This window comes from Myxocyprinus asiaticus, chromosome 5 (assembly GCF_019703515.2).
Source record: "Myxocyprinus asiaticus isolate MX2 ecotype Aquarium Trade chromosome 5, UBuf_Myxa_2, whole genome shotgun sequence".
NCBI lineage: Eukaryota > Metazoa > Chordata > Actinopteri > Cypriniformes > Catostomidae > Myxocyprinus > Myxocyprinus asiaticus.
Genome location: NC_059348.1, coordinates 55953992 through 55977970, shown reverse-complemented (window position 1 = coordinate 55977970; position 23979 = coordinate 55953992). Strand labels below are relative to the sequence as shown.

The following is a 23979-nucleotide window of genomic DNA, read 5'->3' as shown; positions in this document are numbered from 1 at the left end:
TATACTTGCAAAAAAAAAAAAAACATGTTATTACCGTGGTATACTTGCAAAAAAAAAAACATGTTATTACCGTGGTATACTTGCAAAAAAAAAAAAACATGTTATTACCGTGGTATACTTGCAAAAAAAAAAACATGTTATTACCGTGGTATACTTGCAAAAAAAAACATGTTATTACCGTGGTATACTTGCAAAAAAAAAAAAACATGTTATTACCGTGGTATACTTGCAAAAACGTGTTATTACCACAGTACACGTCCACAAAATATGGTATTACCATGGTATACTTGCAAAAATGTGTTATTACCACAGTACGTGTCCACAAAATATGGTATTACCGTGGTATACTTGCAAAAACGTGTTATTACCACAGTACATGTCCACAAAATATGGTATTACCGTGGTATACTTGCAAAAATGTGTTATTACCACAGTACATGTCCACAAAATATGGTATTACCGTGGTATACTTGCAAAAACGTGTTATTACCACAGTACACGTCCACAAAATACGGTATTACCGTGGTATACTTGCAAAAATGTGTTATTACCACAGTACACGTCCACAAAATATGGTATTACCGTGGTATACTTGCAAAAATGTGTTATTACCACAGTACACGTCCACAAAATATGGTATTACCGTGGTATACTTGCAAAAATGTGTTATTACCACAGTACACGTCCACAAAATATGGTATTTCCGTGGTATACTTGCAAAAATGTGTTATTACCACAGTACACGTCCACAAAATATGGTATTACCGTGGTATACTTGCAAAAACGTGTTATTACCACAGTACATGTCCACAAAATATGGTATTTCCGTGGTATCCTTGCAAAAATGTGTTATTACCACAGTACATGTCCACAAAATATGGTATTACCGTGGTATCCTTGCAAAAACGTGTTATTACCACAGTACATGTCCACAAAATACGGTATTACCGTGGTATACTTGCAAAAACGTGTTATTACCACAGTACACGTCCACAAAATATGGTATTACCGTGGTATACTTGCAAAAACGTGTTATTACCACAGTACACGTCTACAAAATATGGTATTACCATGGTATACTTGCAAAAAAAACATGTTATTACCATGGTATACTTGCAAAAAAACATGTTATTACCATGGTATACTTGCAAAAACGTGTTATTACCACAGTACACGTCCAAAAAATATAGTATTACCATGGTATACTTGCAAAAAAACAGGTCATTACCATGGTATACTTGCAAAAAAAAACATGTTATTACCATGGTATACTTGCAAAAACGTGTTATTACCACAGTACACGTCCAAAAAATATAGTATTACCATGGTATACTTGCAAAAACGTGTTATTACCACAGTACACGTCCAAAAAATATAGTATTACCATGGTATACTTGCAAAAAAACATGTTATTACCATGGTATACTTGCAAAAACGTGTTATTACCACAGTACACGTCCAAAAAATATAGTATTACCATGGTATACTTGCAAAAAAACATGTTATTACCATGGTATACTTGCAAAAACGTGTTATTACCACAGTAAACGTCCAAAAAATATAGTATTACCATGGTATACTTGCAAAAAAAACATGTTATTACCATGGTATACTTGCAAAAACGTGTTATTACCACAGTACACGTCCAAAAAATATGGTATTACCGTGGTATACCTGCAAAAACGTGCCATTACCACAGCCCACGTCCACAAAGTACTGTATTACCGTGCTATACCTGCAAAAATGTGCCATTACCACAGCGCACGTCCACAAAATACGGTATTACCGTGCTATCCCTGCAAAAACGTGCCATTACCACAGTACATGTCCACAAAATACGGTATTACCGTGCTATACCTGCAAAAACGTGCCATTACCACAGCACACGTCCACAAAATATGGTATTACAGTGCTATACCTGCAAAAATGTGTTATTACCACAGTACATGTCCACAAAATACGGTATTACCGTGCTATACCTGCAAAAACGTGCCATTACCACAGCACACGTCCACAAAATACGGTATTACCGTGCTATACCTGCAAAAACGTGCCATTACCACAGCACACGTCCACAAAATACGGTATTACCATGCTATACCTGCAAAAATGTGTTATTACCACAGTACACGTCCAAAAAATATGGTATTACCGTGGTATACTTGCAAAAACGTGTTATTACCACAGTACACGTCCAAAAAATATGGTATTACCGTGGTATACTTGCAAAAACGTGTTATTACCACAGCGCACATCCACAAAATACGGTATTACCGTGCTATACCTGCAAAAACGTGTTATTACCACAGCGCACGTCCACAAAATACGGTATTACCGTGCTATACCTGCAAAAAATGCACCATTACCACAGCACACGTCCACAAAATAAGGTATTACCGTGCTATACCTGCAAAAACGTGTTATTACCACAGCACACGTCCACAAAATACGGTATTACCATGCTATACCTGCAAAAACGTGCCATTACCACAGTACATGTCCACAAAATACGGTATTACCGTGCTATACCTGCAAAAACGTGCCATTACCACAGCACACGTCCACAAAATACGGTATTACCGTGCTATACCTGCAAAAAACAAACAGTAGTACCATGATATATTTACAAAAACATAGTATTGTCATATCTCTTTTTGTGTTTTAAAAAAGGAATAAAATAAATGGTCTGGAATGAGGGTAAATGATGACACAATTGTCATTTTTGGGTGGACTATCCCTTTAGGCCTGATTCATTAAGATGTTTTAGCACTAAATTCACTATACTGATGCAGAAGGACACAAGAATATTGTCATAAATTTATTATCATAAACAGAAAGTGCTTTAAACACCCTTATTGTCCTATGATCACATCACCGGGTGTTTTCTGTCCCTCATGACTTTCCCTCAGAACAGCGGACAGCACAAGCTCACGTTTACAAACACAATTAGCGTGTTGTGGAATGATGGTAATGGCCGTTTCCTGCGGGACAGCGCATCTACGGCTGATTTGATTGAAGTTGTGATTTAATTCCTGGCGTCCTTGATGTAGCTTTATGATAGAATAAACGCATCACTTCCTGTCTCTCCGAGCGACCCGCGGCAGTGATGTTTTCTAACCGCAGGGGGGATGAAACGTGGTATTACTGTATGCAGAACAGTTAATTCGGTTAATGAGGCCATAAAAAACAAATAACATTACAGGCGAGACTTCATTAGGAAAAATAGCAAGAATTTCACTGCTTTTTGATATTCAGAGACAAATATTCTGGATTTTTTAATAAGCCGTGTGAAACGTTTGGGAATGTTTCTGCAAGAGATGAAATCACATTTGGTTTGTAAATGGAGCAGATGAAGATAACCGTATGCATTTAGAGTAGAACTCAACATCTGTATGCAAAGAGAACGGGTGTGAACAGTCAACGGTCAGATAATATGACACACTCAATGACTGTCAAAGCAGACAAAACAGGATTATTTGATTGCAGACTAGCAGCACAGTTTGAGACATTGTTGAGATCTCTTCTGAAACTCGAGGACACACATGTGAGTCTTTTTCTTGAGAGAAACATCAGCAAACGTCTCCATTTTCTCCATTTAACCTCCCTGCTATCTAGGAGAAATAAATTAGATATTACATTTTATTCTTCAACTGGAACAAAGGAATTATTGACATCCACCTTAAATTGTGCAAAATAAAGTCTTCTGAGTCATGGACTTTAACATCTGAATTGAAGTTTTACACTTTCTTCACAAACTTCAAGTATGTCTGCACCTCTACACTCTCAAAACAGCATATTTTTATGAAAGACGTGGGATGCATGATTTTATCTATTTTATGGCCTCTTAATGATGAAATCATGCAATGCTGCAAACAGCCGTGATCAGTAGGACTACAAATGCACACTCAGAAAAGCGTTTCAGCATTCATTATGATTGATGTGCAAACTCACTAATGCGACTTGACGCTTTGATCTGCGATCGGCAGAAGTCCTGCAGGGCACGTTAAACTTTCATCCTGATGAATGCAGATGTGCAGGATAAGAAGTTCAGGATGAGATTCACAGCTTTGATTGACTGCAAGACTCTTTAATTTATGAGCGATTCTGAGGATAGGCAGACTCAATCGATTTAAGCTCTTCATGGCATATGTAACTAATCTAACCTGAGTGTATGTGTGTGTGTGTGTGTGTGTGTGTGTGTGTGTTCAGCGTCCAAAATGAACTTCAGCCACACCTGCCAATACCTGCTTTGATGGCATAAGTATTTCTTACTAGCCATGAAGTTGTTTGAAAACAAGGTCCTTTAAACTGATTGGTCCACAAATTACAACAAAACTCGTAACGTGTATCTTCTGAACTTTAGTCATAAGAACAACCAGTCAGAAATTAATCTGATTTAAGTCTTGTTGGACATTGTGAATCACTTGAGGGTTCAGGAAGTTTCTGATTCAGTAAAAAAGCTGGCTGATCATTCGTTCAGAAGTCAGCGTTGCATATTCGCAGATTCAAAAGAACCGGTTCATTCGAGTCATTAGTTTGGGAATCAGACCACACTGGTCACACTGTGCGTTTCATGCTGTAGATTTAAAAGAATCAGTTCATAGGAGTCATTCGGTCAGAAATTAGGCTACACTGGTCACGCTGTATGTTTTGTGGGGTAGATTCAAAAGAACTGATCATTTCGGAGTCATTTGTTCGGGAATCGGACTAAACTGACTGAGCTGTGTGTGGTGTTGTGGTGAATCTGAATGGAACCGGTTCTGAATAAGAACCAGTTCTCGGTTCCCCACCCTACATGTGCCGCTTATTATGTGTTAAATTGTGGATGCTGTCATGGCTTTGATTCATGCCAACACAGTAACTATTACTGTGCATGAAATGGATGAAGGCTGTCTGTGTGCGCGAGTGTGTGTTCAGACTTGTGTGTGCATGAACGTATGAACATGTATGAACATGTTGTCCGTTGTGATTCTTGTTGACACTGTGACTACTGCAGTGAAATCAAGTGAGATGGCTACAAACATCTCAGCACTCACAGAGAGGCGAATTGTCTCACTTTAAACCTTTCACTCAGATAGACAAAGAAAGTGTGTGTTTGTGTGTGTGTACGTATGTGAGTGTGTGTGTCTGTGTGCATGTATGTGAGTGTGCGTGTATGTGTATGAGTGAGTGTCTGTGTGTGTGAGTTTGTGTGTGTGTGTATCTACGTATGTGTGTGAGTGTCTGTGTGTATATGTGTCTGTGTGTACGTATGTGAGTGTGTGTGTGCGTGCGCACCACTCCTGAAGGCCACAATACAGTCTGCAGTGACACTGAAATTTTTCAAGGAGCAGAGAGCCACTTATTACCGAAACTCCACAGGGCAGTGACCGCGCGCCCAGCGTCAGATCACCATGAGGGGCGACACAATCAACTTCTCATGCAAATGAGGTTTCCTGTGACTGCTGTCCTGCAGATGTTAGATGGGGTTCAGCACTTGGTGTCAATTCACATTGTTTAATAGAATTCTGTGCTGGAAATGACATATTTAACACTTTAAAATAAGATGGAAAGAAAATGGAAATACAATTCTATTGCAAACATTTTATAGATCCTAAATACACACAATTACAATACACAGATTCACACTTTTTGAATAATTTAGAAAAATTACAGCTTGATTGATCAAAATCTTCTTGTCTTTGTTTTGTCTCATATTTCATCTCAAGTATGCTCTTCACTGACACTTTTGTCCACTTGGTTATGAAGTACACTAACTTTAGACAAAACTGTATTGTGGGGGAATTATTTGGTGTGCTGGAAATGACACAACTGTGAAAAATTGATAGAAATAATTTCCCCACAATAAATATTGAAATGGTTTCTGTTTATTTCACTCTTTTAGATGATCATAAATTTAAACATGTAATAATTAGTATTTTTATAATGTATTTTCCTAGTTTAATATTGAATGTCAAGGATAAAACAGTCAAATCTAGACATATAAAGGCATTTGAAAAGTAAAATTAAATGATGAAGGCCTGATGAAGAGTTTTCAATTCAGTTTTAATAAACCATATAACAAAAATATTAATAGTTGAAATCTGTTAATTTTTATTAAAAAAAAATAAAAATAAAAAATAAATAAATAATCAACCTCTGGAACATGAAATCACCAGAAGTTGAAGAAACCATATTTATGTATTTGTGTAGTTGACACGTAACATGTCCATTGACTTTAATCAACATCAAAATTTCAGGTTAAAATTTATATTCCACACAGTCGCTCATGTCGCCAGAAATCATCAATAATAGTTGCGAGACAAAGAACAATCATGAAACTATTAAATGCCGCAATCTTTAGGAAACTTAAAAAGACAGTTCATCCAAAAATGAAAGTTCTCTCATCATTTACTCACCCTCATGCCATCCCAGATGTGTATGACTTTCTTTCTTGTCTTCTGAAGTGATATGATAGGTGTGGGTGAGAAACAGATCAATATTTAAGTCATTTTTTTACTATAAATCTCCACTTTACCTTTCACTTTCTGATGTGGAACTGAAACTAAGCAGGCACAGCATGTGGCTTTCAGTTGAAAAGAGAAAGTGAAGATTTAGAATGATTAAAAGGACATTAATATTGATCTGTTTCTCACCCACACCTATCATATCACTTCTGAAGACATGGATTAAACCACTGGAGTCATATGGATTACTTTTATGCTGCCTTTATGTGCTTTTTGGAGCTTCAAAGTTCTGATCAACATTAACTTGCATTGTATGGACCTACAGAGCTGAAATATTCTTCTAAAAATCTTCATTTGTGTTCTGCAGAAGAAAGAAAGTCATACACATCCGGGATGGCATGAGGGTGAGTAAATGATGAGAGAATTTTCAGTTTTAGGTGAACTGTTCCTTTACAACACTTCTCATTATATTATTAACTACTCCTTTAATGATCAAATAAAAAGCACATTTAAATCATAGCAACTATAATTTTAAATCACTAGCAAACACACTGTGAATATTTGATATATTGCCCAGCCCTAATACACACACACACTCACACACACACACACACACACACGCATGTTGGTGCAGCTATCATTATGAGGACTCTCCATAGACATAATGATTTTTATACTGTATGAACTATAGATTCTAACCCCTAACCCTAACCCTACCCCTAAACCTAACCCTCACACACACACACACACACACACACACACACACACACACATGTTGGTGCAGCTATCATTATGAGGACTCTCCATAGACATAATGATTTTTATACTGTACAAACTATAGATTATATCCCCTAACCCTAACCCTACCCCTAAACCTAACCCTCACACACACACACACACACACACACACACACGCATGTTGGTGCAGCTATCATTATGAGGACTCTCCATAGACATAATGATTTTTATACTGTATGAACTATAGATTCTAACCCCTAACCCTAACCCTACCCCTAAACACACTCACACACACACACACACACACACACTGACACACACACACACACACATGTTGGTGCAGCTATCATTATGAGGACTCTCCATAGACATAATGATTTTTATACTGTACAAACTATAGATTCTATCCCCTAACCCTAACCCTACTCCTAAACCTAACCCTAACAAAAAACGTTCTGCATTTTTACATTTTCAATAAAACATCGTTTAATATGTTATTTCCCTTGTGAGGACCGCCCAAAATATCCTCACAACCAGGAAGGTCCTCACAATGTAGGTGATCTCAGGTTTTACTATCTTTGTGGGGACCAACGGAGGTTAAACCTGCCCACACACACACACACACACACACACACACACACACACACACACACACACACACACTCACACCCGCACAAAACACACTCACACACACACATACACAAACACACACCCCCCCACACACACCACACACACATCACACAAACATCACACACACACAAACCCGATTCATTTCACTGACACACAAACACTCTGAAAAACAGTCTGTTTGACATTAGCAGCGGCCTTGTAATAAATGCTCTTCTGTCACTTTAGTGTGAGACAGGATGCAATCTGTGGAACAGTGTGTGTGTGTGATTCAAGAGGAAACATTATCCATTCATTCAGAGCACTATCTTTGTCATGACACAGAAAATAGCGTCTTCTCTATTAGTGTAATTCCTGAGGAGCCGTCAGTCCCTCATGAGAGCACAGGCCCCATCTCAAATCAAATCAAACACAATCAATGCAACATTAAAGAGAGAGACACACAAACTACGGAAAAAGCATTCGAATGACTTCTAAGATGCCAGTGCTGAGGAAAAAATGCTTTAATTAAAATAGATTCGGGTGTTTTGATATAAAAATTCATTCCTGAGCTTTTGTCTTCCCTTCCATTAGCAGCACAATGGAGTCAGCGTACCGTTATTGAGCACTAGTCACATCTATGATCTTTTAGCATAACGTGCAATAACAGGCGGGTTACTGGTGCAGTGTTACCTCAGTGTAATGAGTACTGTGGGGTTATTTGGTTTGTTTTATTGTCTAATGGAGTGCAACAGTGATGCCCACTATCTCTCTGCCATCTTACTTTCGCACAAAGGTTACTATGTATCATCCAGAGATGCTCATGACAAAAGAATTTAAATTAAAATATGAGTGAATTCATTTTTGGGTGTGGCCCATAATCACCCTCTATTTTGATTGACTGCAGAACAATTTGTTAATATATATATATATTGTCAGGAGCATCTCTAGATAATACTGTACATATAAAATATTGTGCAAATCAGACAGTCTATGACAACTTTGTAAATAATAGTGTTTTTTTCCCCTCAAAAATCATTTTTTTTAAATGTTTTTATGTGAGTAAATAAAGGTATATGTCTGCTATCAACATTATTTGTACTTCAGATGTTTGTTTTGTAGAACATGGGAAAGTAGCTTCATACCATGTGACCCACATGTAACGATGAAGCCACATTTAGAGCCCCATGTCTCTGGGATTGAACCATATTGGGCCTTAAAATTTAAGATGCAAAAAGGAAAGTTAGTTGTGATCCAGAATGTAAAAGGATATTAAGATATATTTAATACTTCTGGAGTTATAAACACTCCAACTTTGGAAAAACAACACAAAAAAAAGAGCTATTTGTTTATTATTTTGACTCAGCAACAAGTGGTGCTGACGCAGCATGTGCGGCTAAAAATTGCCACTGGCTAGTAAACATCAGAGGTTGCGCTAGAGAAAATCTTTCTCCGTCACTCTTACAGACTGAGCTAAAGTTTCCATCATGGGCTTTCTTTTTTTAATCCGTTGTACCGGTTTTAATTTTATAAGTACTACATTCATGGGTGTAGCATCCATTAAAATGGCATGTCACGTGACTAGGAGTTCTTGGATGAAAGTTCTGTCAATCAACCGCGCTAAAACAAGATTCTTAAACTTTACCAGATGTGTGCAGCTTATGAAGGAAATAAACGTCCCGTTCGTTCAGAATATTTGAAAATGCACGTACAAACATGTACAATTCCACTGAACTTTTTCGGTGTGCCTGATATCACCGATGAGCAGCACACACATCTGACACTTAACTGACAATTCTGCACTAAACATAATTAACATTTGCGCTTAGATTAAATGCATGTTGTGGCTCAGTGGTTAAGGCTCTGGGCTACTGACCAGAAGGTCGGGGGTTCAAACCCCAGCACGGCCAAGATGCCACTGTTGGGCCCTTGAGCAAGGCCATCTGCTCCAGGGGTGCCATATCATGCCTGACCCTACGCTCTGTCCCCAGCTTAGCTGGGATATGTGAAAAAAGAATTTCATTGTATAAGTGTAAATGTATAATGTGTGACAAAAATAAAGGCTGCTTCTTAGTAATTGGCAGAAACGATGCACCACATTTTTTACGCTTTCATTTTGTTATTCTACTTTATTAGAATAAAGTAACACACTCATCATGCAGTAGCATAGTAACGTAACGACATCCGAGCACAACTGATCAAAAGACACCTGTTGAACCTGTTAAAACACATCTTAATACTACCAGACAGTGAAGGCACACACACACAGCAACAGTCAAAACTAATGCACTAGGTTACAGAGTTTTTCTTATTTTATGTCAAAATGACGGACAGCATTTGAAATGATCATGTTATTATATTGAATCGTGAACATTATATCTTACATCGAACCAAATAGTGAGATAACCATATTGTCCCCACCCTATAATATATATATTTTATAAATATTATGCTTAAAACAAGCAAAAAAACTATTTGCAACTGAGCTAAGAATAATAACCAATTCCCAATATATTATCTGAAAATAGGTCTTAATATCTTATGCAGTTTTGCCTCAAGTAAATTTATCAATATATTTTTAAGATATTTTTACTGACCAAAATACTGTGAAAAACACTGAACCTCCAGGTGGATTGTCGCGCTAGTAAAAAAAAAGCCAGGGCCGTCGTTGGGAGGGTACTTCTGGAAATGTTGGGCGAGGGGGCCCCAAAAACTGTATCTTTTCATCGCTGAGTGTTTGGGGACCAGAGATCACCCTTACAACTCAGTCCTGGGCCCTGTGAACTCAAGTGACGGCCCTTGTGCGGATAAAAGTTTCATCTAAATAAAGAGTAACCAGAAAAGCTGACTGAGAGCTGCCTTTGATTTTCGAGACCCATCGCCACCTTGGCCTTCATCAAAACAAAACGAATGACCCAAAAAAGACTTGCACCAAGTGTATAGTCACAATCATAACATTAAATGGAAGTATTTTGTTGGTAAAGTGTGTGTTTCTTACCAGGAGGCACCCATGGATCTATTAAAGGCTTTTCACTGGTGTCGAACTGCTCCCAGTCAAGATCATCATCGCGGCCTTGAGTGTATCCGCACGAGGATAAGGGCTTCTCGAAGTTGCAATCACCTGCAGCAAAAAGACAGACATTTATATTTTATCACAGCATTTCTCAAGACCTCGTCCAGGAAACGAGCGAACACATCAATTGCATCCACTCCTCTTTCATCCACCTTTGTTTGTCTGTTCGTAATGCAATATGCCAAACAACAGGAGCGCTTAAACAGAGATGGAGGGGTATTCAGAGCGTACGAGCAGCACAACATATATTACCATCATTAGCCGCACCGTGTGCCAATTTCACAATGACAGAAATGAAGTGTCCGAACTCTATCATTGTTAAACGCTGGCGTGCCGGCGTGCCATCAAGCATAAATTTGATTCATTTCGCAGCGCTGTGCGATTAGACTTCTCCCTCAAATCATCTAGCTTTAGTCCTCATTCATCCTAATTTTCCTCGCGGGACACGTGGCCGCACACCACTGCGCTGCCAACCATCTCCATGCAACCGCTGAGAGATTGTGTGCTTTTAATTCCTGCACTAAAGAGATGGGAAAGATAAGACATAATGGAAAGGCACTGTGGGTGCATTTATCCGCTTATTAAAATATCTCATAGTTGTGGATCTCAAATCTGACCGGGTCAGAGACAGCAGGGAAAAACAATGCTTTTGTTGTTCATGTCAAAGGCTGTGGAAGCTCAGGAAGATGCTACAAGCTAAAAAATGTGTTTATTAGTGAAATTAATAGTGAAATGAAAATGTTGCGTGAACTTAACATAAATGGACATTCGGAGAGTGAAATCACTTGAGTAAAATTTGCATCCACCGAAACAAACCCAAACATCAGGCAGTAACTGGGCCTGGTTGATGGATTGTCGCAAAACTATAAAGTTCAAGTGAAATAAATGCACAAGGCCGTAACAACGTGGTTAACAGAACCGAACAGGTGCACGGAAACGATTACCGCATTTTTCGCCAGTCACTTATGAGTCGTGAGGTGATTTATTCTACATCCTGAGTGCATTCTGAGCAACCCAAGGCCAAAAGTTCTGTGATAATCAAGCCTCCTACGGAAAAAATTTGATTTTTACTTCTGGAACCATAATCTATATAGTCTATATAGCTCTCTTTATTAGTGCTGGGGGATAAAACATTATCCATTTATCCTGCTAAAGCAGACAGCAACTCTAAACATATAAACAGCACCTATTTATTATTGATTTACTATTTCAAAGCATTGACAAGCTGCTTAAAATATGTTCTTTTACAGCATTTTTCCACTATTCACAATATTCAACCATGCAAAATAAAATATTAGGATATTTTGGGCAGCAGAATGTTTTGTTTGTAATTAACTTATAGACTATAAAATGTATTATTCAATGGCAGAGTTTGTGTATGTAGCTAAACTTAATGTAACAAGTTTATTTTAAAGTTCAGTGAAATGTTCTTTGCAAATATCACATCTTTTATCTTCAGCAGCAGCTGCTGCGAAATGAAGACATTTTTTAAAGTGCACGAGCAGCACACAGAACAGCCCCACATTGTGCTGTTTTCCATGAATTAGTGAGACAATACCGTCATGTCCGTGTTAAATGGCCCTAATTTTAGCAGTGGACTTTTCCAGACAGTGCTTTTGTTTGTAGTAGCTGCAGTGAAATCGTGAGATGTTGCTTCTCTAATTACTTCCGTGTTGACTCATTTGTGTGAATTTTCCCAAATCAGTCGGCAGAGACTGTAGACTATTATTTCTTTAGATAGGGATGATTTTAGATTAAATTGAAAGATGTGTTGAAGGACAGTTTTGTCTTAATACATCTGAAGCATATGCTTTCATTCTGAAACTACTTGAACTTTGTTCAGCAGGATAATCATAAAATACACCGTATATATATATGAAATGCAACAGAGGTGTTTTTGTTACATTTTTATTGATGAATTGTTTTTGTTTTTTTAGCTGTGAAGGTTAAACTAAGCTTAAAATATTAATGTTGAGTTTACGGTTAAAATTTTAATTTAGATTCATGAACAGATTCATTCGGACTTGGACTTGACTCAGACTCTGTTATGGACTCAGTCTTGAGTCCGACTCGGCCCCTTTTGGACTCGAACTCGACTGTTTAAAAGACTCGGACTTAGGGCCCTGGGTATCTCAGTGAGTATTGACGCTGACTACCACCCCTGGAGTTGCGAGTTTGAATCCAGGGCGTGCTGAGTGACTCCAGTCAGGTCTCCTAAGCAACCAAATTGGCCCGGTTGCTAGGGAGGGTAGATTCACATGGGGTAACCTCCTCGTGGTCACAATTAGTGGTTCTCGCTCTCAATGGGGCGTGTGGTAAGTTGTGTGTGGATCGCGGAGAGTAGCATGAGTCTCCACATGCTGTGAGTCTCCGCGGTGTCATGCACAACGAGTCACGTGATAAGATGCACGGATTGACTGTCTCAGAAGCGGAGGCAACTGAGACTTGTCCTCCGCCACCCGGATTGAGGTGAGTAACCGCGCCACCACGAGGACCTACTAAGTAGTGGGAATTGGGCATTCCAAATTGGGAGAAGAGAGGATAAAATAAATAAACAAACAAATAAAAGACTCGGACTTGACTTGGACTCGACTAAGGTGGACTCGAACCCAACACTACCCTGTGGGGTTTACTTGTAAACAAATAAGTTATGTTTAATTAATTCTTAAAGTCTATACATATTGATATTTAGCTACATTTAAACACATTGCAGTGGTGTAAATGACACACTTTCTTAAACTCACATTCAAGTGTACAAATGACATTAAAAGCAATAATCAAGTAGCTACACTGAGAATACTTGAAAATGCTTGCTATGTATGATGGCATGATGTACCGTAGCACTAAAGATGTCATCTGGAAAATGAATAAAAGTCAAACCAGATTCAACCAGTGTTCATACAACACTGGAATGGGCTGATATTCAACAATATTTCCAGATGTATTCCAGTCTGTTTTCATTTGCTGCTGAAGGGATTGTTTAAAATGTGACCTGTGTTTACAGTTTAATTGCACCGTGTGGGTGGATAACACTCAGAAAGATCCGTCTCAGAGTACGATCATGATTCTTCACACCACACCTCTCACCTCACCGCTTAATATGTGGAGTCGTACATCAAAAAGACGAATGCAAATCAAACCACCGCCATCAACCTCCAACAAGGTGCATCCGCGGAGGCTCGTCTGATATACCGTCGAAGGCTCTCTCCTGAATACATCACACATCGCTAATGTTTCATATCTTTTCAAAGGCTGATTCTGCCCTATATGAGAGTCAGCGTGGGACCCTCAACGTGTGACAGCGCTTTGTGTTCGCACGGCCCTCGGCATGCGACAGCGTGTTTGTACACACAGAATTAATATCAGCCCATTGATCACGGGTGTTTGCGCTTCACAAATGTATGTTTGTTTCTGGAAAATGCATTATCTGAGACTCAAGGGTGTGGATTTGTGCAGGCGTCTTTACTTCAATCAAAGACAAACACACCACAGATGCTCATGTAGGACACACAAGCGGAAAGTAGATGCAAACATTCCTGTTTGATAGGCAAGGCAAGTTTTTTATATAGCACATTTCATACACAATGGCAATTCAAAGTGCTTTACATATAAATGATAAAGAAAATACAAGATAAAATACATTTTAAAGCCAATTAAGAACAAGAAATGAGAATAAAAAGTAATTAAAATTAATAATAGAAAAATAAGGAAAAATTATTAAAATGAATAAAAAAGAAAAAGAATACAGAAATAAAATGATGCAGTGCAATCAGTAAGTCCAGCACAGTTCTCAGTCAGTAAATGCACAGTTAAACAGATGCGTTTTATAGTCTTGATTTGAATGTGGCTACTGTTGGGGCACATCTGACCTCTTCTGAAAGCTGGTTACAGCTGCAGGTGGCAAAATAGCTAAATGCTGTCTCACCTTTTTTTTTTTTTTTTTTTTTTTTGAGTAAACCCTCTGTATGTCTGACTGACTTGATCCTAATGATCTGAGAGGTCTGTTAGGTTTATATTCAACAAGCACATCTGAAGTGTATTTAGGTCCTAGGCCATTGAGCCATTTATAAACGAGTAATAGTACTTTAAAATCAATTCTAAATGTAACTGGAAGCCAGTGTAAAGACCTGAGGACTGGAATAATATGCTCAGATTTTTTGGTTCGGGAGAGAATCCTGGCAGCGGCATTCTGAATGAGCTGCAGGTGTCTAATGGTCTTTTTGGGAATGCCGATGAGGAGTCCATTGCATTAGTCCACCATACTGGTGATGCATGCATGAACAAGTTTCTATAAGTCATGACTGGATACAAAACATCTAATTCTGGCTATATGTTTTGAGATGATAGTAGGCTGATTTAGTTATTGTTTTGATGTGACTACTGAAACTAAGGTCTGACTCCAAAATGACACCAAGATTCCTTGCTTGATTTTTTGTCTTTAGACCCAAGAGTCAAGGTATGTGTTCACCTTGGGAATTTTGCCTTTGTTGCCAAATACAATGACCTCTGTCTTGTCATTGTTTAACTGAAGGAAGTTTCGGCACATCCAACTGTTAATTTCATCAATGCACTGGCACAGAGAGTCTACGGGGCTGTAGTCATTTGGTGATAGGGCTAGATAGATCTGGGTGTCGTCTACATAGCTATCGTATGCAGTTTGGTTCTTTTTCATAATTTGGCCAAATGGGAGCATATACAGGTTGAACAGGAGCAGTGCAAGAATTGAGCCTTGTGGGACTCCGCATGTCATGGATGTCCAGTCAGATTCATAGTTGCATATGTTCACATAGTAACCCCTCCCTTCTAGATATGACCTGAACCAGCTGAGAACCGTCCCAGAGAGCCCTACCCAGTTTTCCAATCTGTCTAGGAGAATGTTGTGGTCAACAGTGTCAAAAGTAGCACTGAGATCTAATAAAACCAGCACTGATATGTTGCCTGAATCAGTATTTAGCCGAATATCATTAAGGATCTTTATGAGTGCCATCTCAGTGCTATGATGCGGTCAGAAACCAGACTGGAAATTGTCCAAGTAGCCATTCGAGATTAAGAATTTTTTCAGCTGAATGAAAGGAAAAGGAAGATTTGAAATTGGTCTGTAGTTGTTCAATATTGAGTTATCTAGATTGCTCTTTTTAACTAGGGGCTTAACAATTGCAGTTTTCAGGGACTTCGGAAACGTGCCTGAAGGAGTGACGCATTTACTATTATACACATTCTTGAAAAATGATGTGGGGAGTGCGTCAAGACAGCAGGTTGAAGTTTTAAGATGCTGTGCTATTTCTTCCAGGGTTTTGCTGTCAATTTCCTCAAAATCATACATAGTGACTAATTTCTGAAGTTTTTGTGGTGGGTGCTGTCTGACCTCAGTGCAACATGAGGACGAGCAGATCGCCATTCTAATATCATTGATCTTTTTCATGAAAAAAGGAGGTTTGTTAGTCTCTCTACAGTAGCAAAAAGAGTGCGGGTGTTGTTTATATTGCAGTTAATAATGTTTGAGAAGAAGGTCTGTCTAGCTGTGCCTAATTCCACATTGAAAGCATGAAGGCTGTCTTTATAGATATTATAATGGCCTTCAAGTTGTGTTTTCCACCACATTCGTTCTGCTTCCCTGCATTTTCTTTTCATGTTTTTCACTGCTGATGTGTTTCTCCAAGGTGCTTTATGCTTGCCAGTGATCGTCCGGACCTTTACAGGAGCAATGCCATCAATAGCATTTTTACCTTTTGAGTTAAAGCTATCGAGGAGATCATCAACACAGTCTGTGGATATACTCGGTTTAAAAGATAAATCCTTGATAAATTGCACACTAGTGTTCTCATTTATGTACCTCTTTTTGACAGAGACAGATCTAACTTCAGTGGCCGGAGAAATGGTCAGATAGCGTGTTGTCCTTAATAATAGTGGACGAAATGGTCAGACCTTTACTTACAGTAGATCAAGAGTGTGTCCACGATTGTAAGTGGGTCCATCTACATGCTGAGTCAGATCAAATGTGATTAAAACTGTTACGAGTTCTTTGGCAGTGTTGTGTTCAGGATCATCTATATGTTAAAATCCCCAACAATAACAAAACCGTCAAATTCAGAGGAAGCTGCTGATAACAGTTCTATAAAATCATCAACAAGTCCAGGAGAGTATTTGAGGCCTATAAATAATTATAAATAGAATGCATCCATACTCTATTGGATGTTTGGAGGTTCGATGGGGAACCGTACTAAAGTGTTGCAAATTGCATTTTCATGGCAAACGAGATCCGTGGCTTTTGCAACAGCTGGCTTTCGCTGTTGAAGCATTTAGCTTTGTCCTTTTCAGATAGGTAGAACAAATGACAATTGGAAAACGAGTGTAACACCAGGTCCTAATCAGACCTGACAATGTGAAAAGTGCTAAATCACTCTTCCATCTTAAGCTACATTAACATTGACAGACTTTACTGTTCCTGCTGCTGGTTACCCTCCTGTAGGGAAGAAAAAAAATCACAAACGAGATTCAACCATTGGGCCTTTAAAAATGAGGATACAAAAAGTTTGTTCTGAACCAGAATCTAAAAGGATATTAATATAAATCAATAATATTTCTGGAGTTATAGACACTCCAGCCTTGGAAAGACAGCACACAAAAAAAAAAAAAAAAAGTGTTTTCCCCCTCCATTTTTGGATTTTTTATCTCTGTGTAAAAATAAAATAATGACTCTGCCACCTTTCTAAGGTTACTTATGACCTGTAGTTTTACTCCAAAATCATAGGCGAAAATGACAATTTTGACCCCCTCTGCAAAATACTGGATTACTCTGTAAATATTGTTCAATGGCATTAAATAAAAAAATGCCAAAGTGGTGTAACCAACCGGAGACAGTAAAAATAAAATAAATAAATAATAATAATATTATATATATATATATATATATATATATATATATATATATATATATATATATATATATATATATATATATGAGATAGATAGTAAATCACATTTTACAAAACTTCTGGCTTTTTTATGGCAGTTTTGGAGCAGTGGCTTCTTCCTTGCTGAGCAGCCTTTCAGGTTATGTTGATATAGGACTCGTTTTGCTGTGGATATAGATACTTGTCTACCTGTTTCCTCCAGCATCTTCACAAGGTCATTTGCTGTTGTTCTGGGATTGATTTGCACTTTTCGCACCAAACTACGTTCATCTCTAGGAGACAGAATGCGTCTCCTTCCTGAGCGGTATGATGGCTGCGTGATACCATTGTGTTTATACTTGCGTTCTATTGTTTGTACTGATGAACGTGGTACCTTCAGGTGTTTGGAAATTGCTCCCAAGGATGAACCAGTCTTGTGGAGGTCCACAATTGTTTTTCTGAGGTCTTGGCTGATTTCTTTTGATTTGATCATGATGTCAAGAAAAGAGGCACTGAGTTTGAAGGTAGACCTTAAAATACATCCACAGGTACACCTCCAATTCAGTACACCTCCTATCAAAAGCTAACTGGCTAATTGTCTAAAGGCTTGACAACATTTTCTGGAATTTTCCAAGCTGCTTAAAGGCACAGTTAACTTAGTGTATGTAAACTTCTGACCCATTGGAATTGTGATATAGTCAATTAAAAGTGAAACAATCTGTCTATAAACAATTGTTGGAAAAATTACTCATGTCATGCACAAAGTAGATGTCCTAAACGACTTGCCAAAACTATAGTTTGCTATTATTAAATCTGTGGAGTGGTTAAAAAATGAGTTTAAATGACTTCAACCTAAGTGTATGTAAAATTCTGACTACAACTGTAAATATACATATAAAGTCTTAAGTTGAAGCTGAAATTATAAAAAAAATAAAAAAATGTTGGATTAATGGAATATTCCGAGTTCAATACAAGTTAAATTCAATCGACAGCATTTGTGGCATAATGTTGATTACCACAAAAATTAATTTCGACTCGTCCCTCCTTTTGTTTAAATGTGTGTTCCAGTGAGACATTTACAATGGAAGTCAATGGGGTCAATCTGTAAACATTAAAATACTCATTGTTTCAAAAATATAGACACAAGACAAAAACAATGTGTGTGTTAACATGATTTTATGCCTTTAAACCCTCCAAAAATTTACCCCATTGACTTCCATTGTAAGTGTCTCACTGGAACACACATTTGTGCTTTTTTTAAAGAAAAGGAGAGACGAGTCAAAATTAATTTAGGGACAAGGTAATTAATATTATGCCACAAATGTTGTCGATTGAGCTTTACTTGTATTGAACCCGGAATATTCCTTTAAGTACTTTGGAATAATGTTTTATTATTTTTCTTAAAAAAGGAGCATATTTTGAAACAACAAAGTAAAATATAATTATTATTAAAAAAAAATATATATATATATATATATAATATATATATTTAATTCCACAAATCAAAGTCAGATGGTGTACCCAACATGCAGGTAGCCAATCTGTTGTCATGCAACAAAAAATAAAATAAAAATATATTTAAACTCTCATGACTGTGTGTGCAGTTTTTAAAATTATCAGATATTTTGACATTTTTATGAAAAGGCACATTTTGGTTGGGTCATGTGGTGTAACCCTGACAAAACCTATTGATATTTATTGTGACTTAGTCATTAAAGCAATTTTTTATGTACAAAATGCTATACTGTAAATGTCTGAAACCAACTTGGACACAAAGATTACATTTTTACAAACCCGATGCATGTGATTTAAACTAGATGTCTCATTTTTATCACCTCGTAAACCTTATTTCAACAATCCTTATCAGAAACTCTGAGCACTAAGTAAATGTTTTCAAGCTGGTGGTAAACGGCTGTTTCTCGTGTTCAGATCGGTTAATTAATATTCTACCAAACAGGCCGTTAGAGCAGTCGAGCGCTCGCTCGCGTTACTCATGTTTGTCAGTATTGGTGTTATCAGTTACAGCAGATATTGATTGATTTATTGAATTCCGATAGTGGACCCTGAAAAGTTCATGGGGGTTAATTTCCTTTCTCGTGCATCCTGATACAATTACTTAGCCGTAAACAGTGAATCGCACCTTTGCACAGGTGTCTAAACTCAATTTTGAGGGCGACGTGTGTGTGCGCATACGAGGACATGTTTTAGTAGCCGCCACTCCTTTTGTCCTTGACATTAAATGTTAATGCATTATTTCAGCATTTACCAGCAGGGAGTCAAACACACTCGACCGGCCGACACCTGAAAATCAAAACAAAAGCGGCGAGATGAATCTTGCATTCAAATGAACCTCTCTATATCTGCTAGTTGTGCTTCTAAAAAGCACCAAAGTCCATTAAGAACCATTGCAACACCTGACACACGATGACAACGCTCCACTAGCTAAATGAATTCACTAACGTCTGCACATCTTTACTGCAGAGCTTCAATACAACAGAACTAAAACTTCATGTATCAACAAAACAAATAGTTTTACACGGCCCTCCAAAAAATGACATCTACTATAATATAATTAAATATTTGTGATTTATATATATGTTGCTTGCCACTTCTGAATGGCCATCAATAGAAGAAAGATGCTATTTGCCACCAGAATGGTGCTGTTACAGCATCTACCATCTAATTAGCCAAACCTTAACCCCTTAAGGCCCTGAGTTCGATTACCAGGGAACATACATACTGATCAAATGCATACAGCGTAGGGCTGAAACGATTAGTCGACGTTATCGACAACGTCGACAATAAAAAATCTGCCGACAAAAATGTGCAGTCGAATAGTCGTTTGATGTCATTTAACGTAACATGAGATCACATTAAACTCTAATGATGACGTGTGAGAGCAGCACTGCAGTTCACGACTGACTGAAGAGATGAAGAATTACACAGATCACAGATGAACTCTAAACTTTCCAAACAGCTTCAGCTGACGTCACAATGTATGAGGGAATTATACTAAAATATAAAATAATACAGAAGCACTCTCATTGTGGAATAAGTGGAGTCGGAGCTCTTTAAAGGAAACACCCTGGCGTTACGTCTTTAATGCGGTTATATTTAATGCGCTACATCTTTAATGCGGTTATATTTAATGCGTTACATCTTTAATGCGGTTATATTTAATGCGTTACATCTTTAATGCGGTTATATTTAATGCGTTACATCTTTAATGCGGTTATATTTAATGCGTTACATCTTTAATGCCGTTATATTTAATGCGTTACATCTTTAATGCGGTTATATTTAATGCGTTACATCTTTAATGCGGTTATATTTAATGCGTTACATCTTTAATGCGGTTATATTTAATGCGTTACATCTTTAATGCGGTTATATTTAATGCGTTACATCTTTAATGCGGTTATATTTAATGCGTTACATCTTTAATGCGGTTATATTTAATGCGCTACATCTTTAATGCGGTTATATTTAATGCGCTACATCTTTAATGCGGTTATATTTAATGCGCTACATCTTTAATGCGGTTATATTTAATGCGCTACATCTTTAATGCGGTTATATTTAATGCGCTACATCTTTAATGCGGTTATATTTAATGCGTTACATCTTTAATGCGGTTATATTTAATGCGTTACATTTTTAATGCAGTTATATTTAATGTGTTATAGCTTTATTATTAAAGTTCAAATAATACAGGAGCAGATCATGTAAATAACTACAAACTCTGAAACAGTCATTTCTCTGTGCGGTCAGTGTCTCTTCTATGAGTTGTGTGAATGTCCCGATCTAAGGGGGAGAGATTGAAACTGCACCGGCTGATGCACACTCTGTCACGGGACGCTCATCCCGAGCGCACACGCTTAATGCAGCTAGATTATAACGTGATGACTCGTGACTTATTGAATTATAATATATGTGTCACTGTGTGTTTCTTATCGTGAAGTAAATTGTCAATCCGCAGCTTTATTTATAAGAGAGAGTTTGTTTTTTTGTGAGTTAAAGATGGATTGAAGTGAACAGAAATGTGAGAGAGGGTAGTCCTCACCCCATTATACACTGCAACAAAATATGTTTTTGATTTGTTTTAGTTTTGGCTTGTTTTCCAATATAAATATCTAAAACTCCTTTAAAACAATGTGCATTTACTTTAGCAGCTATACTGCAGAACAAAAAAAATGCTGAATATAATATATAAAAATACAATATCTAAAAATCCCTTAAAAAAGATGCATTGACCTGAGAAGCAGCATATCAGATATTTAGACTTGCTTTCAGAGAATAGATCTTGAATATAAGTATATTTTGTCTTTACTGCACTCGCAGAAGTATAACCAAGTGATAAAATACACTTATATTTAAGATACATCCACTTAAAGCACGTCTGAATATCTTATGTTGCTTCTCAAGTAAATGTATCTTGTTTTAAGGATTTTAAAACAATTCTAAATGGAAAACAACAATAGGATTAAATTGAATTAAACTTAAAAGTATTTTTTCCTTTAATTCAGTTAATGTCATTTAAAGGTATTTCTTTATAGATAGTAAGCATGTTTAATTCAACCTTTTAAGTCGGGGCACAAGCTGAATAATCGGTTAAGAGCTAATGATTAATCGTTGCAATAATTGGCGAGTAGTCGAATAATCATTCTAATAATCATTAGATTAATCGATTAGCAAAATAATCGTTAGTTGCAGCACTAATACAGGGAATGCACTGTAAGTGGCTTTGGATAAAAGTGTCTGCCAAATGCATGAATTAGAGGTCGACCAATAGTGGATTTTGCAGATACCGATAACTAAGGTGGTGGAAAAGGCTGATAACCGATTAATCAGCTTTATATATTATATATATATATATAAGTCAATTATAGAATGATAAAACAATTCTTAGTCTTTCCTTACTATGACAGTTACAGACACTGAGACTACAAGAGTCCAAAATGAATAAAATCCTCAAAGCAGTTTATTGTGCAAACAAAATACCAATAATAACCAGAACAATTCAGATTTGTAGCATAACACATACTTAACTATAAACAAGCTCGACATACACCAGGGACTTTTATTTTGAAAAGATAGAGAGATGTTGTATATATAGTTCCAAAAAGCAGCTATCAGCACAGATTAATCGGTAAAACCGATATATCGGCCTAGCTCTAGCATAAATGTCAATTATGAAGCCAAGACAGAGATAGTTTGTGTTTAGTTGGTTCGACTGAATCTCTCCAGCATACCAAAGTGAAGTAATTATCTCAAACAACATGTACAGCATCACTCCACCCTTTAAAGTGTCTCTCGGTGCTGGTATCAGGTAAACGGAGGCTAACCAGCAAAGACAAGTCTAGTAATTGACAAGACCTGTATGTGTGTGTGTGTGTGTGTGTGTGTGCTAGAGGAGAAACCACTTTAAAGAGATTATATTACCTCAGACAGCCAATGAGAGACAGCGAGAGAGCTCAGAGTTCATAAACAGCACACACATCCTCACTGTGTGTTTTAAAGCGTTCGCTCCTCTGTGAGAACACACAATGCTCTTTATAGCCGCACACACACAGAGAGCTTCACACAAATCTATCCATCTTAAGCAGCGCCAGCCGGGGGCAAGAATCAATATGACCGCCCCCCGATACAGGAGCCAATTTCTCCTAAAGATTTCCAGTCACACTTAAAAGGCCTTTTGTTATTGCAGGAGGAACTAAAGTAAACTTTCAACATTAGAAGACGCTGGGAAATGAAATAAAATGATTTTATTCATATGTGTGAATTGTTTACTATGATATACCGTTACATCAACATCAGCTCATGATGTTTCAGCTCACTGGTCTACTAATATAAGCAGTGTTAATCTCGTTGACTATTAATAACAAAAAAATAGGTTTACCCCTAGGGCAGTGGTAGCTCAGCGGTTAAGGCTCTGGGTTACTGATCAGAAGGTCGGGGGTTCAAGCCCCAGCACTGCCAAGATGCCACTGTTGGGCCCTTGAGCAAGGCCCTTAACCCTATCTGCTCCAGGGGCGCCGTATCATGGCTGACCCTGCACTCTGACCCCAGCCTAGCTGGGATATGTGAAAAAGAAGAATTTCACCGTATATGTGCAAATGTATAATGTGTGATAAATAAAGAAAATTATTAATATTAAATTATTTTGATTTTGCCGCCATATACTGTAACAAAGATGAGATTGTCACATCATGGCAATAATCAA

General features: G+C 37.5%; 1 protein-coding gene across 6 annotated transcripts in view; it reads right to left on the bottom strand.

Moving 5' to 3' along the window:
- Window positions 1-23979, bottom strand: part of LOC127441321 (receptor-type tyrosine-protein phosphatase mu-like) — a 355708-nt gene that overhangs the window by 243711 nt on the left and 88018 nt on the right. For all 6 annotated transcript variants that reach the window (XM_051698588.1, XM_051698590.1, XM_051698589.1 and 3 more), the window contains exon 2: window positions 10789-10911. In XM_051698588.1, the coding sequence (XP_051554548.1) occupies window positions 10789-10911 (123 nt within the window). The remainder of the gene's footprint in view (window positions 1-10788; window positions 10912-23979) is intronic.